The 20,432-nt window shown below is 35.7% G+C and overlaps 1 protein-coding gene across 3 annotated transcripts in view; it reads right to left on the bottom strand.

The window, feature by feature from the left end:
- The window catches only part of PTPRR (protein tyrosine phosphatase receptor type R), a 398,730-nt gene that overhangs the window by 51,620 nt on the left and 326,678 nt on the right, over nt 1-20,432 (bottom strand). For all 3 annotated transcript variants that reach the window (XM_074270547.1, XM_074270548.1, XM_074270549.1), the window contains 3 exons: nt 16,721-16,831; nt 15,158-15,315; nt 13,652-13,765 (listed from right to left, as the gene is read on the bottom strand). In XM_074270547.1, coding sequence (XP_074126648.1) covers nt 13,652-13,765; nt 15,158-15,315; nt 16,721-16,831 — 383 coding nt within the window. The remainder of the gene's footprint in view (nt 1-13,651; nt 13,766-15,157; nt 15,316-16,720; nt 16,832-20,432) is intronic.

Here is a 20,432-nt window from a genome sequence, read left to right as displayed (position 1 = left end):
ATTTTAGGAAGACTTTGAAAACTAGAGAACATTAGAAGAGAGCAAGAAATAATAAAAGGACTTGAGATTTACCTCCTACCTTTAAAATGTCCACATACCTTATTGCCATTGCTCTGTAATCCAGTGACTTGGAATTCTTACCTGATCTCCTATAAGACATTCCATCTCCCATTGTGGGCAATTTCACCAACTGTCCCTTTTTCTTAGAATTCTCTCCTGCCTCCTTACTATCTCCTAGCTTGCTTCTAATCCCAGGTAAAACCTTACCATCTGCAGGAAATATTTTCTGATCTTTTTTTAAAGTTTTTTATTTTTAAGGTTAGTGCCTTTCCTTTATTGATTACCTCCAATTTACCATGTATAGATCTCAGTATGATATAGTTATTTGCATTTTGTCTCCCCAATTACTTGAAAACTCTTTTTGAATTGGAATTTTTGCTTTTTAAAAATTCTAGTAATTAATACTGTTTTGTACATAGTAGGTACTTAATAAATTCATATTGACTTAACATGATTTAATTGACTTCATGTCATATGAGGATTAACTGAAGAAGCTCCCAGAGTTCAAGAAAAGAAAAGAAGGGTGGGATAGCCATCTCCATGTTTCTAAAGGGCTCTAGATGAAACATGTACAATATTCTTCTTGTCCCTAGAGAGCAGAACTGTTAGGATTACTAAGTGAGAACTGAGGTTGTCTGGATAGTGACAAGGTGAGAATTCAGGTTTTCTGGACAATTACAAGGTGAGAACTCAGGTTGACTTGATAGAGGGGGCAAGCTCATTGGCTGGGGTGGTTCTTCCCAGAAGCCCTTGCATTATCCCACGCCCATTCTCTGGGAGGATAAAAAGAGACAGCACTGGGCGCAGAGGGCAGATCGGCCTGGAGAAGGATAAGAGCTGGAGGAGATTCAGAGCCAGGATTCAAGAAGAGAAGACTCTGAATTGCATCAGGCTTGACGGGGCTCTCTGCAGGAAGGGAAGTCACTTCTTTGGACAAGAGTTAACAGCAACTGCCTGGAGACAACGGTTCGTTACAGGAAGAAGAATCTGTTGGAGAGATTTGAGTAGACACAGCAGATCTCTTCCCAGAGAGCGATCCAGCAGCTTCTGGAGACGACAGCTCGTTACAAATTGGCGCCCAACGTGGGGCAAGGACTTTTGCTTATCCTGACAAGAGGAGCTAGACCAGACCTTCGCAATTTGGCGCCCGAACAGGGACAGACACGGTCCTGATTCCAGTGGAAAAGCTTCCGATCTAGATCTCAGTCTCTCTGACCCAGAACCGTGAGTAACGAGGAAACTTTGTTAAAGATTAAGTGAGCGTGCTAATAGATAAATAAGGAACTTAACTTGTTAAGGGCTAAACCAGGAATCTCTTATAGTGAAATGGGGCAAACACCTTCTGTTCAAGGAAAATGTTTAGAGAGCATCATCAAGATTATGAAAAGCCAAGGATTGATTATAATTTTAGAGGAGATTACTGAACTTTTAAGAACTGTGAAGGTTATATGTCCTTCTTTTTCTCTGGAAAAAGAACTGGATCCAGATGAGTGGAAATTAGTAGGAGAGCAATTAGGTGAACACTACAATTGCCTTTGTGACATTTTGCCCTTTGGTTCCAGACCAAACTCAGTTTCCAAAGATACAATTCATACCTACAATTTAATCCAAATGGCTTTAAAAAATGTTATTCTAAAGGAAGAGATGAAGGAGCAAAATGGGGAAGTGTCAACTAAACTAGGTGAAAAGGATGAATCAGATAACAATGAAGTTAAGTACAATTCTGAGCAACAGCAACAGGAGCACCTCCCATCTCCTCCCTCAATTAACCCTTCATGGGTGGAGCAAGAAGGAGGAGAGGAAGAGGCAGAAACACAAACAGAATTGTCTGTGAAGCAGTCTAAGCCTATGACAAGATTAGAAAAAGCAATGGTTAAAGCTAAGAGAGAAGGACAGGATATAAGTGATTTTATACATGCATATCCTGTGATTGAAAATATTGACTCTGTAGGTCAAAAAAGGAGAAGATATGCACCTTTAGATTTGAATAAAATTAAAGATTTGAAAAAAGGTTGTACCCTTTATGGGGCTACATCAGCTTATGTCAAAATGTTACTAGATGGTTTATCTTATGAAGTCCTAACCTCAAATGATTGGAAATCCATAGCAAGGACATGCCTGGAACCTGGAGAAAATTTATTATGGCTTGCGGAATTTCATGAATTATGTAAAATTCAAGTCAGATGCAATTTGGAAATAGGAGTTAACACACAATTCACTTTTGAGCACTTAGCTGGTGAAGGTCAGTATGGAGAGAATTCGGAACAGATTCATTATACCATGACAATATATGAACAAATTGCTAAGGCTGCAATAAAAGCTTGGGGTGTCCTTCCTGGACAGAAAGATCGTGGAGAGGCTTTCACTAAAATACAGCAAGGTCCCAATGAACCTTTTGCAGATTTTGTGGGACGTTTGCAAACTGCTGTCAAAAGAACTATTGGAGAAAATGCAGCTACAGAAATAATGACCAGACATCTGGCTAAGGAAAATGCCAATGAGATTTGCAAAAGAATTATATGGGGATTAGACAAAGATGCTCCTTTAGAGGAGATCATAAAACGCTGTGCTACAGTGGGAACAAATGCTTTTAACACCCGGACAATGATGAATGTGGAAAGACAGGATCCCTCCTGGCAAGGGACTTCTAGAGAAACTCGGCGATGTTTTCAATGTGGAAAAATTGGACATCTAAGAGCTCAGTGTAGGTATGGAGATACAGTGAGAAGACAGGGTGAGAGAAGATCTAAAACCCCATGTCCAAAATGCAACAGAGGACTCCATTGGGCATCAGAGTGTAGAATAATTCAGGGAAATGGGATGAGGGGCCCAGGTCCAGGGCCCCAGGCAAAAAAGACTTGGGGCATGATGGCAGCTGATGTTACACCTAAAGAGCCTTTAGAAGGCCAGGACTCTGATTTAATCAACCAGCAGAAAAGCAATCACATGGCAGAAAGGGATTACCCAATCAATCAGTCAACCAAAAGGCAATCAGATTGCAAAAATGGATTACACTTGGGGAGAATACAGGCCTTTTAAACCAACAGGGCTGTGTCCAGTGCAAACAACTCCAATGTAATTGTCAGATGATGAGAAGAGATTTAGAAAGTGGTAAATAGAAGGAAATTAGATAGGTTAACTGCCTGGGAGAGAGGGTTTGCTTGTATTTCTTCAGCAGGAGAAGGAATCAGATGGGTGCCAACGAGTCATATTCGCCTTGTCCATCAGAGAGAGACAGAAAAAGAGAAAGACCTCAAAATAAAGGAGAAGATCTAAGAAACATCTGACACTGAAAGAGCATGGATAATAAGAAGACTGTTAAAGAACTTAAAAACCAGCAGGAATCATTGGACTTCCTCACACAAGATGAGAATAATGGACAATGGACTTATGGACATTTATAAATTTTCAATTTATGATTATGATTATGTTATATACTTCTAGCATGTGTTATGTTACTATGTTACTATGTGCTTATGTAATTTATGTAATTATCTGTAATACTTCCCATATTGATGGATTTATGTTTCAAGGTCATTTATGTAATTATCTGTAATACTTCCCATATTGATGGATTTATGTTTCAAGGTCATGACTGTCCTATGTTCTAAATCAAAAGAAAGGGGGAGATGTTAGGATTACTAAGTGAGAACTGAGGTTGTCTGGATAGTGACAAGGTGAGAATTCAGGTTTTCTGGACAATTACAAGGTGAGAACTCAGGTTGACTTGATAGAGGGGGCAAGCTCATTGGCTGGGGTGGTTCTTCCCAGAAGCCCTTGCATTATCCCACGCCCATTCTCTGGGAGGATAAAAAGAGACAGCACTGGGCGCAGAGGGCAGATCGGCCTGGAGAAGGATAAGAGCTGGAGGAGATTCAGAGCCAGGATTCAAGAAGAGAAGACTCTGAATTGCATCAGGCTTGACGGGGCTCTCTGCAGGAAGGGAAGTCACTTCTTTGGACAAGAGTTAACAGCAACTGCCTGGAGACAACGGTTCGTTACAGGAAGAAGAATCTGTTGGAGAGATTTGAGTAGACACAGCAGATCTCTTCCCAGAGAGCGATCCAGCAGCTTCTGGAGACGACAGCTCGTTACAAATTGGCGCCCAACGTGGGGCAAGGACTTTTGCTTATCCTGACAAGAGGAGCTAGACCAGACCTTCGCACAGAACAAATAGCAATAAACAAAAATTACAGAGACAAATTTAAGCTATCCCAACATATCTAAGAGTTGGTTGATTTGAAAGGTTGTGGGTTCTTTGTTGTTGGAAACAGAGGCTAGATTACCAGTTGTATGGTATGTCAGCAAGGAAATATTTTCGAGGTATAGGTTGGTCTAAATGTCAGCTGGGTCCCTTTAAAGTCTAAAATCTATTAATTCTGTGATCATGAGCGCATGATTGGAAAAACCTTTGTGATTCAGCCAATATTATGAGGGTAAAAATAGGAAGCAAACTAAAGTTACGAAGAAACAACTTAAGAGGTCTTATTAAAAAGAAGAGGGAAGAAAGGAATAATAAAGAATTCAGGATCATGGTAATAAAGACTTTCTGGGAGATCAGAAATGGTGATACATACAGACATATAAAAGAGAGAAAAACTAGATGCAAGGGTTAAAAACACACTACAGAAAGAGAAAAATGGAAAATCAAGAGAAAACAATGAAATTTTTATACTATTGAATTCATAATAATTTCATATGTGATATGTATGGAAAGTTTGGGGGATTTTGAGGTGGAGGAAGAATTGTAAATGTTCATAATATGTAAATATTTCTTATAACACCAATAATAATAATTTGATCTATGTGATAAGTAAATGAAATAATGTATGTTATGGCCCATATGTCATATATATGTAACATATATAACACATTATTAGATTTATATACATTTATCTTATTCATTACTTCCTTTCATTAATACACTCACAATACAAACATCTTATATATAAGTACTCTGCTGAAGACATTATGGGGGGGCATATAAACTTCATAAAATATCTACATACAAAATTATAGTCCCACTGTCCTCATCAGAACTGATGTGGAAATATTGTGTTCAGTTCTGAGCACCATGATGTAAAAAAGACACTGATAAATAACAGAGTGTCCAAAGGGAATAAACCATGATAGTGAAGAGCCTTGAGTCCATGGGTTGAAGAAATGGGGAATGTGTAGTCTGGAGAAAAGAAGATGCAAAGGGATTGTGATAGTTGTTCAAGCATTTATAGAGCTGTCAGAAACTAGACATGTTTCATTTGGCCCCAGAGGGCAGAACCAGAAGGAATGGATAAAAACTGCTGTTGTCCATGTCCAGTCAATCCAATTCTTTGTAACCCTATGATCTTGGCAAAGATACTAGAATGGTTTGTCATTTGCTTCTTTAGTGGATTAAGGCAAACAGAGGCTAATTAATTTGCTCAGAATGATTCAGCTAATAAATGTCTGAAATCATATTTGAAATCAGGATATTCAAAGTCAGGAAGTCTTCAAACTCAGAGCTCTATCACCAAGTCACCTACGTGCCATCTAGGCAGAGGTTAAATGACTTGTCCAAGGTCATACAACCAGACAGTATCTGAAGTAGAATTTGAATTCAGCTGTTCCTGATACTAGGTCCAGTATTCTATCCACTGAGACATCTAGCTGCCCTAGGTAGAAATTACATGGATCAATGTCAAGAAAATCTTTTAGCATAATGCCTACAACATAGTAGGCCCCTGATAAATGCTTGGTGAGCAGCAATAAGAGCTTTCCCAAAGCAAAGCAAGGCTTCCTAGAAAGTTGACCTTCCTTTGAAGTCAAGCAGAGGTGGGATGACTATTTGTTGAGTGTATTATAATGAGGACTTCTTTAATGCATGGCTTACACAGCTGTAGTCCCTTACATCTCTCAAACTCGATGTGATACTTATAGGACCCAGAGAAATGGCATGGTTTATCTAAAGTCACACAGCTAATTTGGGATAGAGAAAGTTGTAGAAGTAACATCTCTGGACTCTCAATTTGGATACAAAACATAGAAAGGGAATATAACATTCTGGGGGCAGAGCCAATTTGGTGATAAAGCCAGGAAGCTGTTTGAGCTTTCCCTTGAAAAACATATGAAATCAAACCTTTGAACAGAGTCTGACAGAATGAAAGCACTCTCCAGCTCAACACATTGGAAGGACTTCAGGAAAGATCAGTCTTACTGGGATGAAAGGGGTATTTAGCCCAGCCCGGACAGTGTCTGGGAAAAACAGTGAGAAGGTCTTAATCATAGCAGATAAGCAAATAAGATCCTCTGTCCTGGCTCAGCAGCAAAGTAGATCAGTGGGACAGCTTTCAGTCCCAGTATAGAAGGCACATTGCCAGCTAGGGAAACCAAACTGTTTTCTGGAGAGAGCAGTTAGAACTACTCCTGCTGTAATCAAGACACCAATCACGAGGGGCTCCTGTGCTCAAAGCCATGGCTCAGAGCTGCACAGGAAGTTTGGGATAGTGCTCCATTTACCCCAGGAGCAAGAGTTCAACCATAAAAGGCACAAAGAGGGGGGAAAGCAAGAAGGAAAGAAAATTAGAAAGAAACAGAAAAAAACCTTAACTATAGAAAGCTACAGGGAAGACCCAAACTCCAAATTAGGTGAGGACAAAATGCCCATAGGAGAAATGTCAAAGAGTGATATGATTTGGTCTAACCCAAAGAGGCTTCCTGGAAGTACTCATAAAATATTTTAAAAGGCAAATAAAAGAGGTAGAACAAAAAATGAGAAAAGAAATAAGAAGTATGCAAGAGAGAATCAAACGTTTGGAAAAGGAAAGAAAAAAAATTAGTAAAGAAAACAATCCCTTAAAAAATACAACGGGCAAAATGCAAAAAAAAAAAAAAAAATCACTGAAGAAATTAATTCCTTAAAATACATAATAAGCCAAATGTAAAAAGAATCCACTGAAGAAAACAACACCTTGAAAAGTAGAATAACTAAATGGAAAAAGGAGATATAAAAGCTAACTGAAGAAAATCATATGTTATAAATTAAAACCAGGCAAATAGAAGCTAATGACTCTTATGAGTCATCAAGAATCAGTCAAACAAACTAAAAAAATTGAAAAAATGCAAGAAAATGCAAAATACCTCTTTGGAAAAATAGCTGGCCTAGAAAATAGATCCAAAAGAGACAATTTTAAAATTATTGGCCATGACCGAAAGAAGAGCCTGGATAGCATTCTTCAAGAGATCATCAAGTAAAACTTCTCTGATATAGTAGAACCAGAGCAGGAAATAATTATTGAAAGAATCCATGGATCACCTCCAGAAAGAAATCCCACAAGGAAAATTCCAAAGAATAATGTTGCAAAACTACAGAACTATAATCTCAAGGAAAAAAATACTGCAAGCTGCTAGACAAAAACAATTCGAATATCAAAGTACAACAGTCAGGATTACCCAAGCTATAGCAGCTTCTACAATAAAGGATTGGAGGGCCTGGAATACCATATTCTGGAAGGCAAAGGACCTGGAGTTACAACTAAGAATTAACTGAGAATCATCTTTCATGAAAAAAGATGGATCTTTAATAGATAAACCTTAGGTTAAATTGATTAAAAAAGGAAAGAAAAAAAAATTACCAGCATCAAAAATGAAAAGGGTGAACTTATTACCAATGAAGAAGAAATTAAAGCAATAATTAGGAGCAATTTTTGCCCAACTGTATGCCAGCAACTCTGACTATCTAATTGAAATAGATGAATATTTACAAAAATAGAAATTTTCCATATTAACAGAAGAAGAAAGAACTTACTTAAATAGTCCTATCTTAGAAAAAGAAATTGAAGAAGCCATCAATGAACTAGCTAGAGAAAAAAATCTCCTGGCCCAGATGGGATTTGTAAGTCAATTCTACCAAACATTTAAAGAACAAGTAATTCTAAAACTATGTAAACTATTTGGAAAAACAGGTAAAGAAGGAGTCCTGCCAAATTCCTTCTATGATACAAATATAGTACTGATACCTAAACCAGGAAACAGAGAAAGAAAATTACACAACAGTCTCCCTAATGAATATTAATGTAAACATTTAAAATAAAATATTAACAAAGAGATTACAACAACTTATCAGCAAGATAATATACTATGACCAAGTGGGATTTGAATGCAGGAATGCAGAATCAGTTCAGTATCAGGAAAACTATTGACCATATCAATAACAAAACCAATAGAAATCATAATGATAATTCAATATATGCAGAAAGTGTTTTTGACAAAATACAGTCCCCATTCCTATTAAAACACTAGAGAGCTTAGAAATAAAGGGAGTTTTCTTTAAAATGATAAGCAGCATCTATCTAAAACCATCAGCAAGAGTTATTTGTAATGAAGAGAAGCTAGACACATTCTCAATAAGATCAGGAGTGCAACAAGGATGCCCATTATAACCACTATTACACAATATTGTACTAGAAATGTTGGCTTTTATAAGAAAAGAAAAAGAAATTAAAAGAATTAGAACAGGTAATGAGATAAAATTGTCACTCTTTGCAGATGATATGAAAATATACTTAGATAATCCTAGAAAATCATCCAAAAACCTACTTGAAATAATTAAAAGCTTCAGCAGAGTTTCAGGATATAAAATCATTAGCATTTCTATATATTGCTGACAAAGTCCAGCAGCAAGAAATAGAAAGAAAAATTCCATTTAAAATAGCTGGAGACAAAATAAAAGATTCGGGTGTCTAACTGCCAAGACAAACCCAGAAACTATATGAACAAAATTACAAAACACTTTTCACACAAAGAAAGTCAGATCTAAACAACTGGAAAAATATCAATTACTCATGGGTAAACCATGCTAGTATAATAAAAATGACAATTCTACCTAAATTGGTCTGCTTTTTCATGCCTTACAAGTCAAACTGCCAAAAAGTTATTTTATAGTGCTAGAAAAAAATAATAAAATTCATCTGGAAGAGCAAAATGGCAAAAATATTAAGGGAATTAATGAAAAAAATACATGATGGCACCTAGCAGTATCAGACCTAAAACTATATTAAAAAGCCGCAATCATCAAGGCCATTTAGTAATGGCTAAGAAATAGAATGGTAGATCAGTGGAATAAGTTAGATATCCATGACACAATAATCAATACCTATAATAATTTAGTATTTGATAAACCCCAAAACTCCAGCTTCTAGAATAAAAATTCACTGTTTCACAAAAATTGCTGGAAAAACTAGAAAACAATATGTAAAAAACTTGTCATAAACTTACATATGATACTCCATACCAAAATAAGATCAAAATTGGCACATGATTTGGGTGTAAAGAGAAATATCATAAGCAAATTAGAAGAGCAAGGGAGAGTTTACCTATCAGATCTTTGGAGAAAGGAGGAGTTTATGACCAAAGAAGAAGTAGATAACATTATGAAATGCAAAATGGACAAATTTGAGTACATTAAAAAGTTTTTGCACAAATAAAACTAATAGAAACAAGATTAAAGGGTAGTACAAAGCTGGGAAAAATTATTTATAGACTGTTTTTGATAAAGATTTCATTTCCAAAATACATTTAAAAATGTCAAAATTATAACAATGCAAGTCATTCCCAACCTGATAATCAAAGGATGTGAATAAACAATTTTCAGATGTTGAAATTAAAGCCATCTAAAGTCATATAGAAAGGGAATTTAAATGACCACTAATTAGAGAAATGCAAATTAAAACAACTCTGAGGTACCACTTCATACCTCTCAGATTGGCTAAGATGAGAGAAAAAGATAATGATAAATATTGGAGGGGATGTGGGAAAAGTGGGACATTAATGCATTGTTGGTGGGGTTGTGAAATGATCCAACCATTCTGAAGAGCAATTTGGAACAATTGGAACAATTTAGTTTTATAGCCAAAGTGCTATAAAACCTTTTGATACAGACCATCTGGGTCTGTATTCCAAGGAAATCATCAAGAAGGGGAAAGGACTCACAGTGCAAAACTATCTGTAGCAGCTCTTTATGTGGTACCAAAATATTGGAAAATGAATGGATGCCCATCAATTGGGAAATGACTGAATAAATTATGGTATTTGAAAGTAATGGAATATTATTGTTTTATAAGAAAATGATGAACAAGCTGATTTTAGAAAGGCTGGGAAAGATGTATATGAACTGATGCTGAGCGAAACAAGCAGAAACAGAAATACACTGTGGACAGTAATAGGAAGATTGAAATGATCAATTATGAAAGACTTGGTTCTTCTCAGTGATTCAGTGAACCAAAATAATCCCAACAAACTTTAGATAGAAAAATGTCATCTGCATCTAGAGAGCAAACTATAGAGATTTTATGTAAATCAACACATTATGTTCATTTTTTCTTTTTCTTGTTTTTTCCCTTTCTTGTGGTTTTTCCCTTTTGTATTTCTCTCCAACATGATTTATAAAAAATGCGTATATAAAAAAAATTAATGTACATGTATAATCAGAAAAAAATAAAGCAATTAAAAAAAGAAACTGAATAGAGACTACCACAATAAAGAATGTGATTCTCCTTCATTAGGCTCTGACTCTCAACATATATTTCATCCACTGCAGAATTATATTCAGCAATTCTCAGTTTTAATAAGAAGTATCCTCAAATCAACTTTGTCAAGACATATCCAGTTGAGAGAGGAAAGAATTTGGACATTGAAGCACAATGTTTGAGAGAGACAGAAACTCCAATATATTACTAGGCCATAAAGGAACTTGATGCTCTGTAATTGAGGGAAGGAAAACAATTGAGATGCAAGCAGGAAATTTGAAGTAAGGAAAGAAAGCATGCCTTCCTTCCCAGCTCTGAAGATCTAGAATTTGCCTCCATATCCTTCTTTTTCACCCTAATATTTCCTTCAATCCCTTGGAATTTCCTTCTTCTCACCTTGGAATATCTTTTTTTCTATGCTAATCCTCCTTGGTGAGTTCTTCCTGAGATCTTCATTTTTGGGATGCAACCTAAGCCAGTGATCTTTCATTCCTACCCCCTTCTGCTTCTCTGCAATTTGACACTATGCCCCTTTATGGGTACCTCCCCCTTCTGTCCCTTATTCAACAAACTTCATGAGAGCAAAGACTATCCCTCTTTCCCTTCTTTCTTTCCTCTCTCTCTGTCTCTCTCTCAATTGTATCCCAAGCACTTAGAACAGTGCTTAATAAATGCTTATTGCCTTCCAGTTAGCCTGGAACCTACCTTCTTAAAACTAATAGTTCTTGTTTTTTAATTGTTCCTACCATTAGAACATTTTCAGGGCTGTCATTTGTTACTGTTCAGCCATTCAGTCATGTCTCACTTTATGTGATCCCATAGACCTTGTTCATGGGGTTTTCTTGGCAAAGATATTAGAATAGTTGGCCATTTCTTTCTCCACTATGTCTCCATTTACAGATGAGAAACTGAGACAAATAGGGGATAAGTGACTTGTGTAGTAACATAGCTAGTAAGCTATCCTGATTTTAATTTAGGTCTTCCTGACTTCGGGGCCTGTGCTCTATCCATTGTGCCCCCAGTTGTCCCTACAAGCTTGTCATAGTATTCTCTAAAAATCTAGTCACCCTGTGCTGGCTAGAGTTCATTAGTTGTTATTGACCCATTCAATCCAAAATAATTGCACATTGTGTGTTTACTTCCACCCTCTTAAATGGGAGTCAAAGCATAAAGTATAGACACCCCAATTGTTATCATATCTTTCTTCCCCGAAACAATCTTTTCACCATGCCACACACATAGGCAACTTTAGTGGATTCCAGTGCTGAACATTGATGATTAAAATACATGGAAATACAGAGAACAGAAAAAGAAATAGAAAAAAATTAGGGGAAGTAAGGAGGTATTAACAGTTTTCAAAATAAATACACTGTGACATAAAAATGGAAGTGCTAAACATGGACTTCAGAATGGGGGGGGTTTCAGATGGTTTGCCACCTAAACAATGATTTCTTAATGTTACTTTTAAAATGCAATATATATATATATATATATATATATATATATATATATATATACACACACACACACACACACACACACACATATATGAATCCTGTATAATTCTTCATGATCCCATCTGGGATTTTCTTGAACAAAGATATTGGAGACATTTGCTGTTTGCTTTTCTGGTTAATTTTACAAATGAGGACATTGAGGCAAGCAGGGTAAAGGATTTCCGGTCTGTTGCTCTATTCACTGTGCCACCTAGCTGTCCAATACCTATTTTTTAGCTAGAAATGCTACAAATATCCACTTCTTAACTAGAGATCTGCCATTAGACAATGTACACACATGACTACGCATGCATAGTACACACATATATATGTTTATATACATATATATATACATATAAACACATACACATTCTCTTGTCTTTCAGTTTAATGGCATATTTGCTTAGAAACAGCTGAGCTTAAAACATCATGGGCCTCCTTTGTTGGTCATTGTCATTTTGCATCTAGAAAGACTCTGATTCTTCTTCAGCTTCTCATTTTTTTTGTTTTGTTTGACTGATTCTTGGGTTCTCTGTGAATCATTCATTTCTATTTGTTCCATCCTGACTTTTAAGGAGTTATTTTCTTCTTTCACAGTTTTTAGTTCTTTTTGTAAATGCCCAATTTCGTTTTTAAATGAATTATTTTGCTCTATTGAATTTTTTTCCATTTCCCTAATTTTTTTTTTTGAGAATTATTTTCTTTTTCCAATTCAGAAATTCTATTTTCTTGAGACTTTTTTATCTTTTCCAATTCAGAAATCCTACTTTCCTGTGTTTTTTTAACCTTTTCTAATTCATAAATTTTGTTTCCCTGCATCTCCTGTGAATTCTTTATTTTTTCCAACTCCAATTTCAGGACGTTGTTATTCTCTATCATAGCTTCCCTTTCCTTTCCCCATTTTTCTTCAAACTCCCTTAATTTCTTAAGAGCTTCTTCTAGGAGAGAGTTATGTGATGGGGGGCAGGAATCGTTCCCCTTTAGGTTGTTATCTGCTGTCTCTCTGCTGTTAACTTCCTCGGGGTTGGATACCCGCTCTTTCTCTGTATAGAAGGAATCTATAGTTTTTCTAGCTTTTTTGCTCATATTTAAAAAAATGTTTTGGGGTCTGTCCCTGGGGTAGGAAATTATTTACTTCTTTACCAGCTTCCTCCCAGACCGGATGGATGCAGTGGCCCCGCGCCTGAGCTAAGAGAGAGCTCTGGGAGAGAGTTCCCCACCCCCTCCCTGGAAGTGCCTCAGAGGTGATTAGCACTGCTGTGCTCGAGGGCGTAGAATAGTAAAGACAGCACGAAGCCCAGCCTATGTGTCCGGGTGGGGCGTGGATGTCTGCAGCAGGTGACGTGAGAAGCCCCTGTGCTCAAACTGGAAGTATCTGCCAGAAACCGCGGTCCCTAGTTCAAAGGTTCTGCTTCTCTGGGACTTCCTGGAGCTGAGTTCCACTCCCTCCAGCTAAGCTAGGCAGTGTGTGTTGCCTTGGGCCGTATCCACCCACTTGTCAATCTCTTAACTATTCTCAGGTGGTAGTTGAGGCCACACCCCCTGGTGCCGAGTCTCTGCTGAGGAAAGACTCTGATTCTTTTAGCAACTCACCTGTCTACACGTAGCTGACATACAATGCTGAGTGCATCAACCACTCCTTCTTCTTTCAGTTGTCGACAGCCAATGGATGTGGCAATAAAACATCCAGTTCTGCCTATTCCAGCACTGAGAAAAAAAGAGATAACATAATATCTGATATTTTATTTTTATTGTTCCAGACTTGTTATTTAATCAGAGTAGTGAACTCCAGCATGGTAAATTCTAGAAATTCAACTCAATTGCAACCAATATCTAATATATAGTCTTAATGAGTCATCTGGGTCACTGTGAGGCTTAGCAACTTGCTATTATCACAAAGCAATATCTCTCTGAATTGTGATTGAAATTCTAGGGCTTTTTGATATCCTCACTCCAGGACTTTCAAGTTATTATACTCTTTTTAATACATTGTCTCTTTTGAACCTCAGAATAGTGCTGGGAATTGAGGGATACAAGTATTGTAATGTTCATTTGTCAGATGAGATTGATTATTGAGGATCAGAGAAATCAAGTGACTTTCCCACCATTTATGTCTGTGTCATCTATGCATCAAAGACAATATTGGAACTGAGATGGAGGTAGAGAAATTAAGTGACTTGTCTAGGGTCACACAGTATCTGAGGCAGGATTCAAACTAAAGTGTTCCTGACTCCAAGTCCCTGTACCACAAAGCAAAAATCTATGTTATTCAAAAGGGGCATGACCACAGTCTGAATAATTTTGTCATAAATTTAGTAAAGATTCATCTTGGGCAACATGCAGGTTTGGGTATTAAAAATTTATGAAGATTTTCCATTTTTTTCAAGATTGAGAATTAGTTTTTAATATCCCTAATAAAATTACTGAGACAGCTAGGTCTTTCTGTAAATAGAGTGCTGTGCCTTGAGGCACAAAAAACCCGAGTTAACTTGGTATATGATCACATATACTAGCTGTGTGATTCTAGAAAACTTACTTAACTTCCTCCAGCCATAGTTTCCTCATCTGTAAAACTGGGGTAGTAATAATAATACCCACTTTTCAGGGTTATTGTGAGGATAAAATTCAATGAGGTTTTTAAAGTACTTGGCAAACCTTAAAGTGCTATATAAATAGTGTTGCTATTGTTAGTCCCATGGAAATAACATGATCCAGTGATGGATGGTGAGAGGGAAATCAAAGCAAATTGAGACATTCTGTGGAATCATTACTTGGCTTCACTGAAATATTTGCCAATATAACTCATGCATACTTGGAAAATTCCATGTTCTACCCATTTTGAGTTCCTTGAATCCTGTATAATTCTTCATGATCCCGTCTGGGGTTTTCTTGAACAAAAATATTGGAGATGTTTGCTGTTTCCTTTTCTGTTAATTTTATAGCTGAAGACACTGAGGCAGATAGGGTAAAGGACTCTAGGTCTGTTGCTCTATTGACTGTGCCACCTAGCTGTCCAATATCTACTTTTTAGCTAGAAATGCTACAAATATCCACTTCTTAACTAGAGATCTGCCATTAGACAATGTACATGTACATTACCTGCAGTGTACAATTATAGGTCCTCTGCCAGAAGAGGCAATCCTGTCATCTTCTACATCCAGCATGAGTTGGAGAAGGGGCTGAGCACTGTTGGGGGTTTTATGATCCGGCCAGGATGTATACCAATAATGCTTCACATGTTGGGTGTGACTTCCTTGCTGAAAAGAGTAACAATGGCAACAAAAACATACCTCAGCTGCACAAGGGACCAAAATGATATCCAGTCTATGGCATGAACTTCAAGGTGATTTGTTTTGTTCCAAATACTAAATAAACAACTTATTTAAAAGTGAAATTCATAGGTCTAATAAAACGCATACAAGATGAGAAGGCATAGATGAGATGCAATCAATACATCCACCATTGACAAATCACAGATACATCCATTATAGTTTTAAAGTTGTCTTGTGATCATTTGGAAACATTTTGAATATACTTTGAAATATATTTTGAAAAATATTTTACTTAGATGTGAGAATGTGGCATTTTTAATCCTTTTAAATTAACAATTCTTAAATTGACATATTTATGTCTTTCATTCCTATTTTTCATAAACACATCACTTAATATAAAAACATACACATAACTATGTACAGAATCTCTTCCTATTTCTTTATCACATAATTCTATATGAATATATACACACACACACATATATATATATATTTATATCTATATCTATATATCTTCTTTTCAAATTTTCTCAGGGGAGCTAGGTGGTGCAGTGGATAAAGCACCAGCCCTGAAATCAGGAAGACCTCAGTTGAAATCTGGCCTCAGACACTTAACTCTTACTAGCTGTGTGACCCTGAGCAAGTCATTTAATTCCAATTGCCTCAGCAAAAAATGAAAAACAAATTTTCTCAGTGAAATCAATTACTATCTAGAGTTTATTTAACCTACAAATGATGATCAATATAAGACTGATATCTTTGGGGTCAATTATCATACAGTAAAAGTAATTTCTTGGCCATATCTAGGATATTCTCAAACATCAGTGAATAACATGTAGTTTTGCTGTGACAGTATGGTCTGGGAAGTCACTAGAAAGTAGCTCTTAAGTTTTTGAAGATCTCACTAGTACCTCTGTCTTATCTTGCTACCCACCAGCACAAATTGTCTTTTTCACAGTTTTCAAGCCTTAGTGAATAGGGCTCAGGTCCAAACAAATTTTCCTCCTTTACTATAGTAATACTTTATATGTGAATAGAAAAAATAGTTGAAATTCTATTTTTAAATGTTTTTCAACAAATTAAATCAGGAATCACTTATCTATGAAAAATATCATAGCACCTCATTATGAATTTAAGGATCTAAATTCAATTGATTTATGTATTCAAATTGCTAAAAATAAATTTAAAATTTGATTTTAATTTATTTTGCAATTGGAATTTTATTGGATTTCCTTTGAATTTGGTGTGATTATTTTATTAAGCATCCTGATTTCAAAGCAGATTTTCTAGAAAATAGCATATTAGTAATAGATAACAATTTTATTATATAACATAATGCAATTGATTTATTATAATCTTAATATTTATTTTGGAGAAGAATCTTTCTTACCTTTAGAGTAAGGTTTCGGACAGTATAATTATCACATTCTTTCACACCATGAACCAAAACTTCAACTTTTCCATATATCCCTCTCTTTTCTGGCCAGTAAAGTACACATTTCTAGGAAAAAAAAAAAGTACAACTGAGAAAATATAAAGAGCTTTTATTGGTCTTAGAACATATTTCATTCAAAGAAGTAAATGTTTTTTTTTTTTTTTTTGAGAAGCATTGTTCAAATTCAGTCCTTACAGTAACTGCTGAATTATCTAAAGGACAGGGAGAGAGCAAACTGAAAAGGAAGAATGGAATCAAAGTGTTTTTTTAATTTTACAGCAAACCAGATTTAACCAGATTTAATCTGAAGCCAAATTAAAATAAAAGTGTTATTTTGCCACTCTAACACAGAACTCCTACCTTCATCAAACCAAAATTTGTTTCAAAAGAAGTACTAAATGCTGGAGATCAGGAGTTCTTAATATTTTTTCATACAAAACAGACCTTCTCTCTCTCTCTGTCTCTCTCTATTTCTCTCTCCTTTTTATCCATCTATCTATTTGTATACAAATTTCATTTAGAGGCTTTCAAAATCTGATCTTAACTCTGCCTTAAGCTTCAAATAGAATATTTTCTAGAAGTATAAACCTGATGTCCTGTGAAATTTTTTTCTATCAGGTTTATAATCTCTGCGATTTTGCCCTTATTGCTGTAACTCCTTCCATTCCCTTCATTCACTTGGTCCAATATTTCAGCATCATTTTTCTAAGTAATACAAATCTTATTGATCTCCAATTTTCCATATGACTACTTGAAAAGTTGATTACAGGAAGCTTCTTAACTCATATATTTAAAGGTAACTTTTTATTGACATTTTTTATCTTTATATTACCTAAATTCCTTATCTATTCTCTCCTCTCTCCCTCCTCCCAAACCCAAAGGTTTCATATGATATATCCAGACTACCTTTTTGTAGGAAAATTGGCAATAAGATTTAGTAATATGACAAACACAGAAAATATTCAGTACACATACAAATTTATGTTCAGTAATATTTTTAACTCAACTTATGATTTCATTGGTATAAATATATAAATGTTCTTAACTAGTTATTATTTAGTTAGTTTGAATGACTATGGAAACACAGATTCTTTCCAATTATGCCTAAAAATACTAGAATCAAAATAAACAAATGAACTTATAAAGTATCAAACTAATTGATTTAAAATACACATCTTTAAATACATCTGTATTATTTCATCAATCAGGATTTTAATTTCTCATTAGAAACACATATCTTTGGAGTGGGGGGTAGAAATAGGTAAAGTAGGATTTTAAAAGCAAAGGTATAGCCTCTATCTTTCCTTTCTCAGGTAGCTTTTCTTTACTCACTGAATATCTTGTTCTTCACATTCATTTCAGGCTTATTTTTAAAAGAACTGCTTACTTTACTAATTATAGGCATAAATTAATTATCTTAATATTACAAGAATTAACTGGGGAAGGTGGGGAAGGAAGACATATTGAAAGGCTATTATGATATCCAGAAATATGCCACAATGAACAGATATTGCAACTACTTCACCAAGTGAAATCTTGGATTCTCCACCCATCTTCTCCCAAAACATACCTATACAGAACATTTGAATGCTATAAAACCACTGAAGATTTTATCCTGGCTGATTGCAAAATATTGAATTTAATTGAATGTCTAGTGTTTGACAAACCCAAAGATCCCAACTTTTGGGAGAAGAATTCATTATTTGACAAAAACTGCTGGGAAAACTGGAAATTAGTATGGCAGAAACTAGGCATGGACCCACACGTAACACCACATACTAAGATAAGATCAAAATGGGTCCAAGATTTAGGCATAAAGATCGAAATCATAAGTAAATTGGAGGAACATGGGATAGTTTACCTCTCAGACTTGTGGAGGAGGAAGGAGTTTGTGTCCAAGGGAGAACTAGAGACCATTATTGATCACAAAATAGAACATTTTGATTACACCAAATTAAAAAGTTTCTGCACAAACAAAACTAATGCAAACAAGATTAGAAGGGAAGTAACAAATTGGGAAAACATTTTTACAGTTAAAGGTTCTGATAAAGGCCTCATCTCCAAAATATACAGAGAACTGACTTTAATTTATAAGAAATCAAGCCATTCTCCAATTGATAAATGGTCAAAGGATATGAACAGACAATTTTCAGATGATGAAATTAAAACTATTTCCACTCATATGAAAGTGTTCCAAATCACTATTGATCAGAGAAATGCAAATTAAGACAACTCTGAGATATCATTACACACCTGTCAGGTTGGCTAAGATGATAGGACCAAATAACGATGAATGTTGGAGGGGCTGTGGGAAAACTGGGACACTGATGCATTGTTGGTGGAGTTGTGAAAGAATCCAACCGTTCTGGAGAGCAATCTGGAATTATGCCCAAAAAGTTATCAAACTGTGCATACCCTTTGACCCAGCAGTGCTACTACTGGGCTTATATCCCAAGGAAATACTAAAGAAGGGAAAGGGACCTGTCTGTGCCAAAATGTTTGTGGCAGCCCTTTTCATAGTGGCTAGAAACTGAAAAATGAATGGATGTCCATCAATTGGAGAATGGTTGGGTAAATTATGGTATATGAATGTTATGGAATATTATTGTTCTGTAAGAAATGAGGAACAGGAGGAATACAGAGAGGCTTGGAGAGACCTACATCAACTGATGCTGAGTGAAACGAGCAGAACTAGAGATCATTATACACTTCAAAAATGATACTGTATGAGGATGTATTCTGATGGAAGTGGATGTCTTCAACATAGAGAAGAGCTAATCCAATTCCAATTGATCAATGATGGACAGACAGAATCAGCTACATCCAGAAAAGGAACACTGGGAAATGAGTATAAACTGTGAGCACTTTTTTTTTTTTCTTCCCAGATTATTTTTACCTTCCGAACACAATCCTTCCTTTGCAACAACAACAACAACAAAATTCGGTCCTGCAGATATATATTGTACCTAGGATATACTATAAGATATTTAATATGTATGGGAATGCCTGCCATCTAGGGGAGGGGATGGAGAGAAGGAGGGAAAAATTTCGGAACAGAAGCGAGTACAAGGGATAATGTTGTAAAAAAATAAAAATTACCTATGCATATGTACTGTCAAAGAAAATGTTATAATTATAAAAATTAATAAAAAAAATAAGGGGTGAAAAAAATACTAAAAAAAAAAATTTAATTGAATGTCAATATTGTAAGGCACAGAAAAAACATGCTAAAACACAACCTCTTCATTCCCTTGGCATTTTTAACTTGTACAATGCTTAAAATCTACCCATTTCGAGAAAGGTAAATGCTGTTGACCCATATATCCAGCTTCTTTCAAATGACATTACCCATTTCACTGCAAGACCCAGAAAACTAAAGGATATCTAAAATCTGTGCCCCTTGGAAGATGCCCAGAATAATTCCAAAGCCAAAATCATAATAATAAAATATTGGGGAAATAAAAAGGCAATGAAAATTTCTGTCATTATCTATTTTGGCACATGAGCTTCATAGTCTATTATCAGACTTAAGCAGTATGCATCTCCCTGGGGGGTTAGATGTCACTGTCAAGATGAAAAGAACCAGTTCATCAGGCATATAGCACCCAGTGGAGAAGGCTTCTAAGCTTCCTTGATAAAATGTGACTTTCTCAAGACTTCACTAGCC

Source organism: Sminthopsis crassicaudata, chromosome 5, assembly GCF_048593235.1.
Source record: "Sminthopsis crassicaudata isolate SCR6 chromosome 5, ASM4859323v1, whole genome shotgun sequence".
Lineage (NCBI taxonomy): Eukaryota > Metazoa > Chordata > Mammalia > Dasyuromorphia > Dasyuridae > Sminthopsis > Sminthopsis crassicaudata.
The sequence above is the reverse complement of the archived record's forward strand: the minus strand, read 5'-3'. Positions and strand labels throughout refer to the sequence as shown.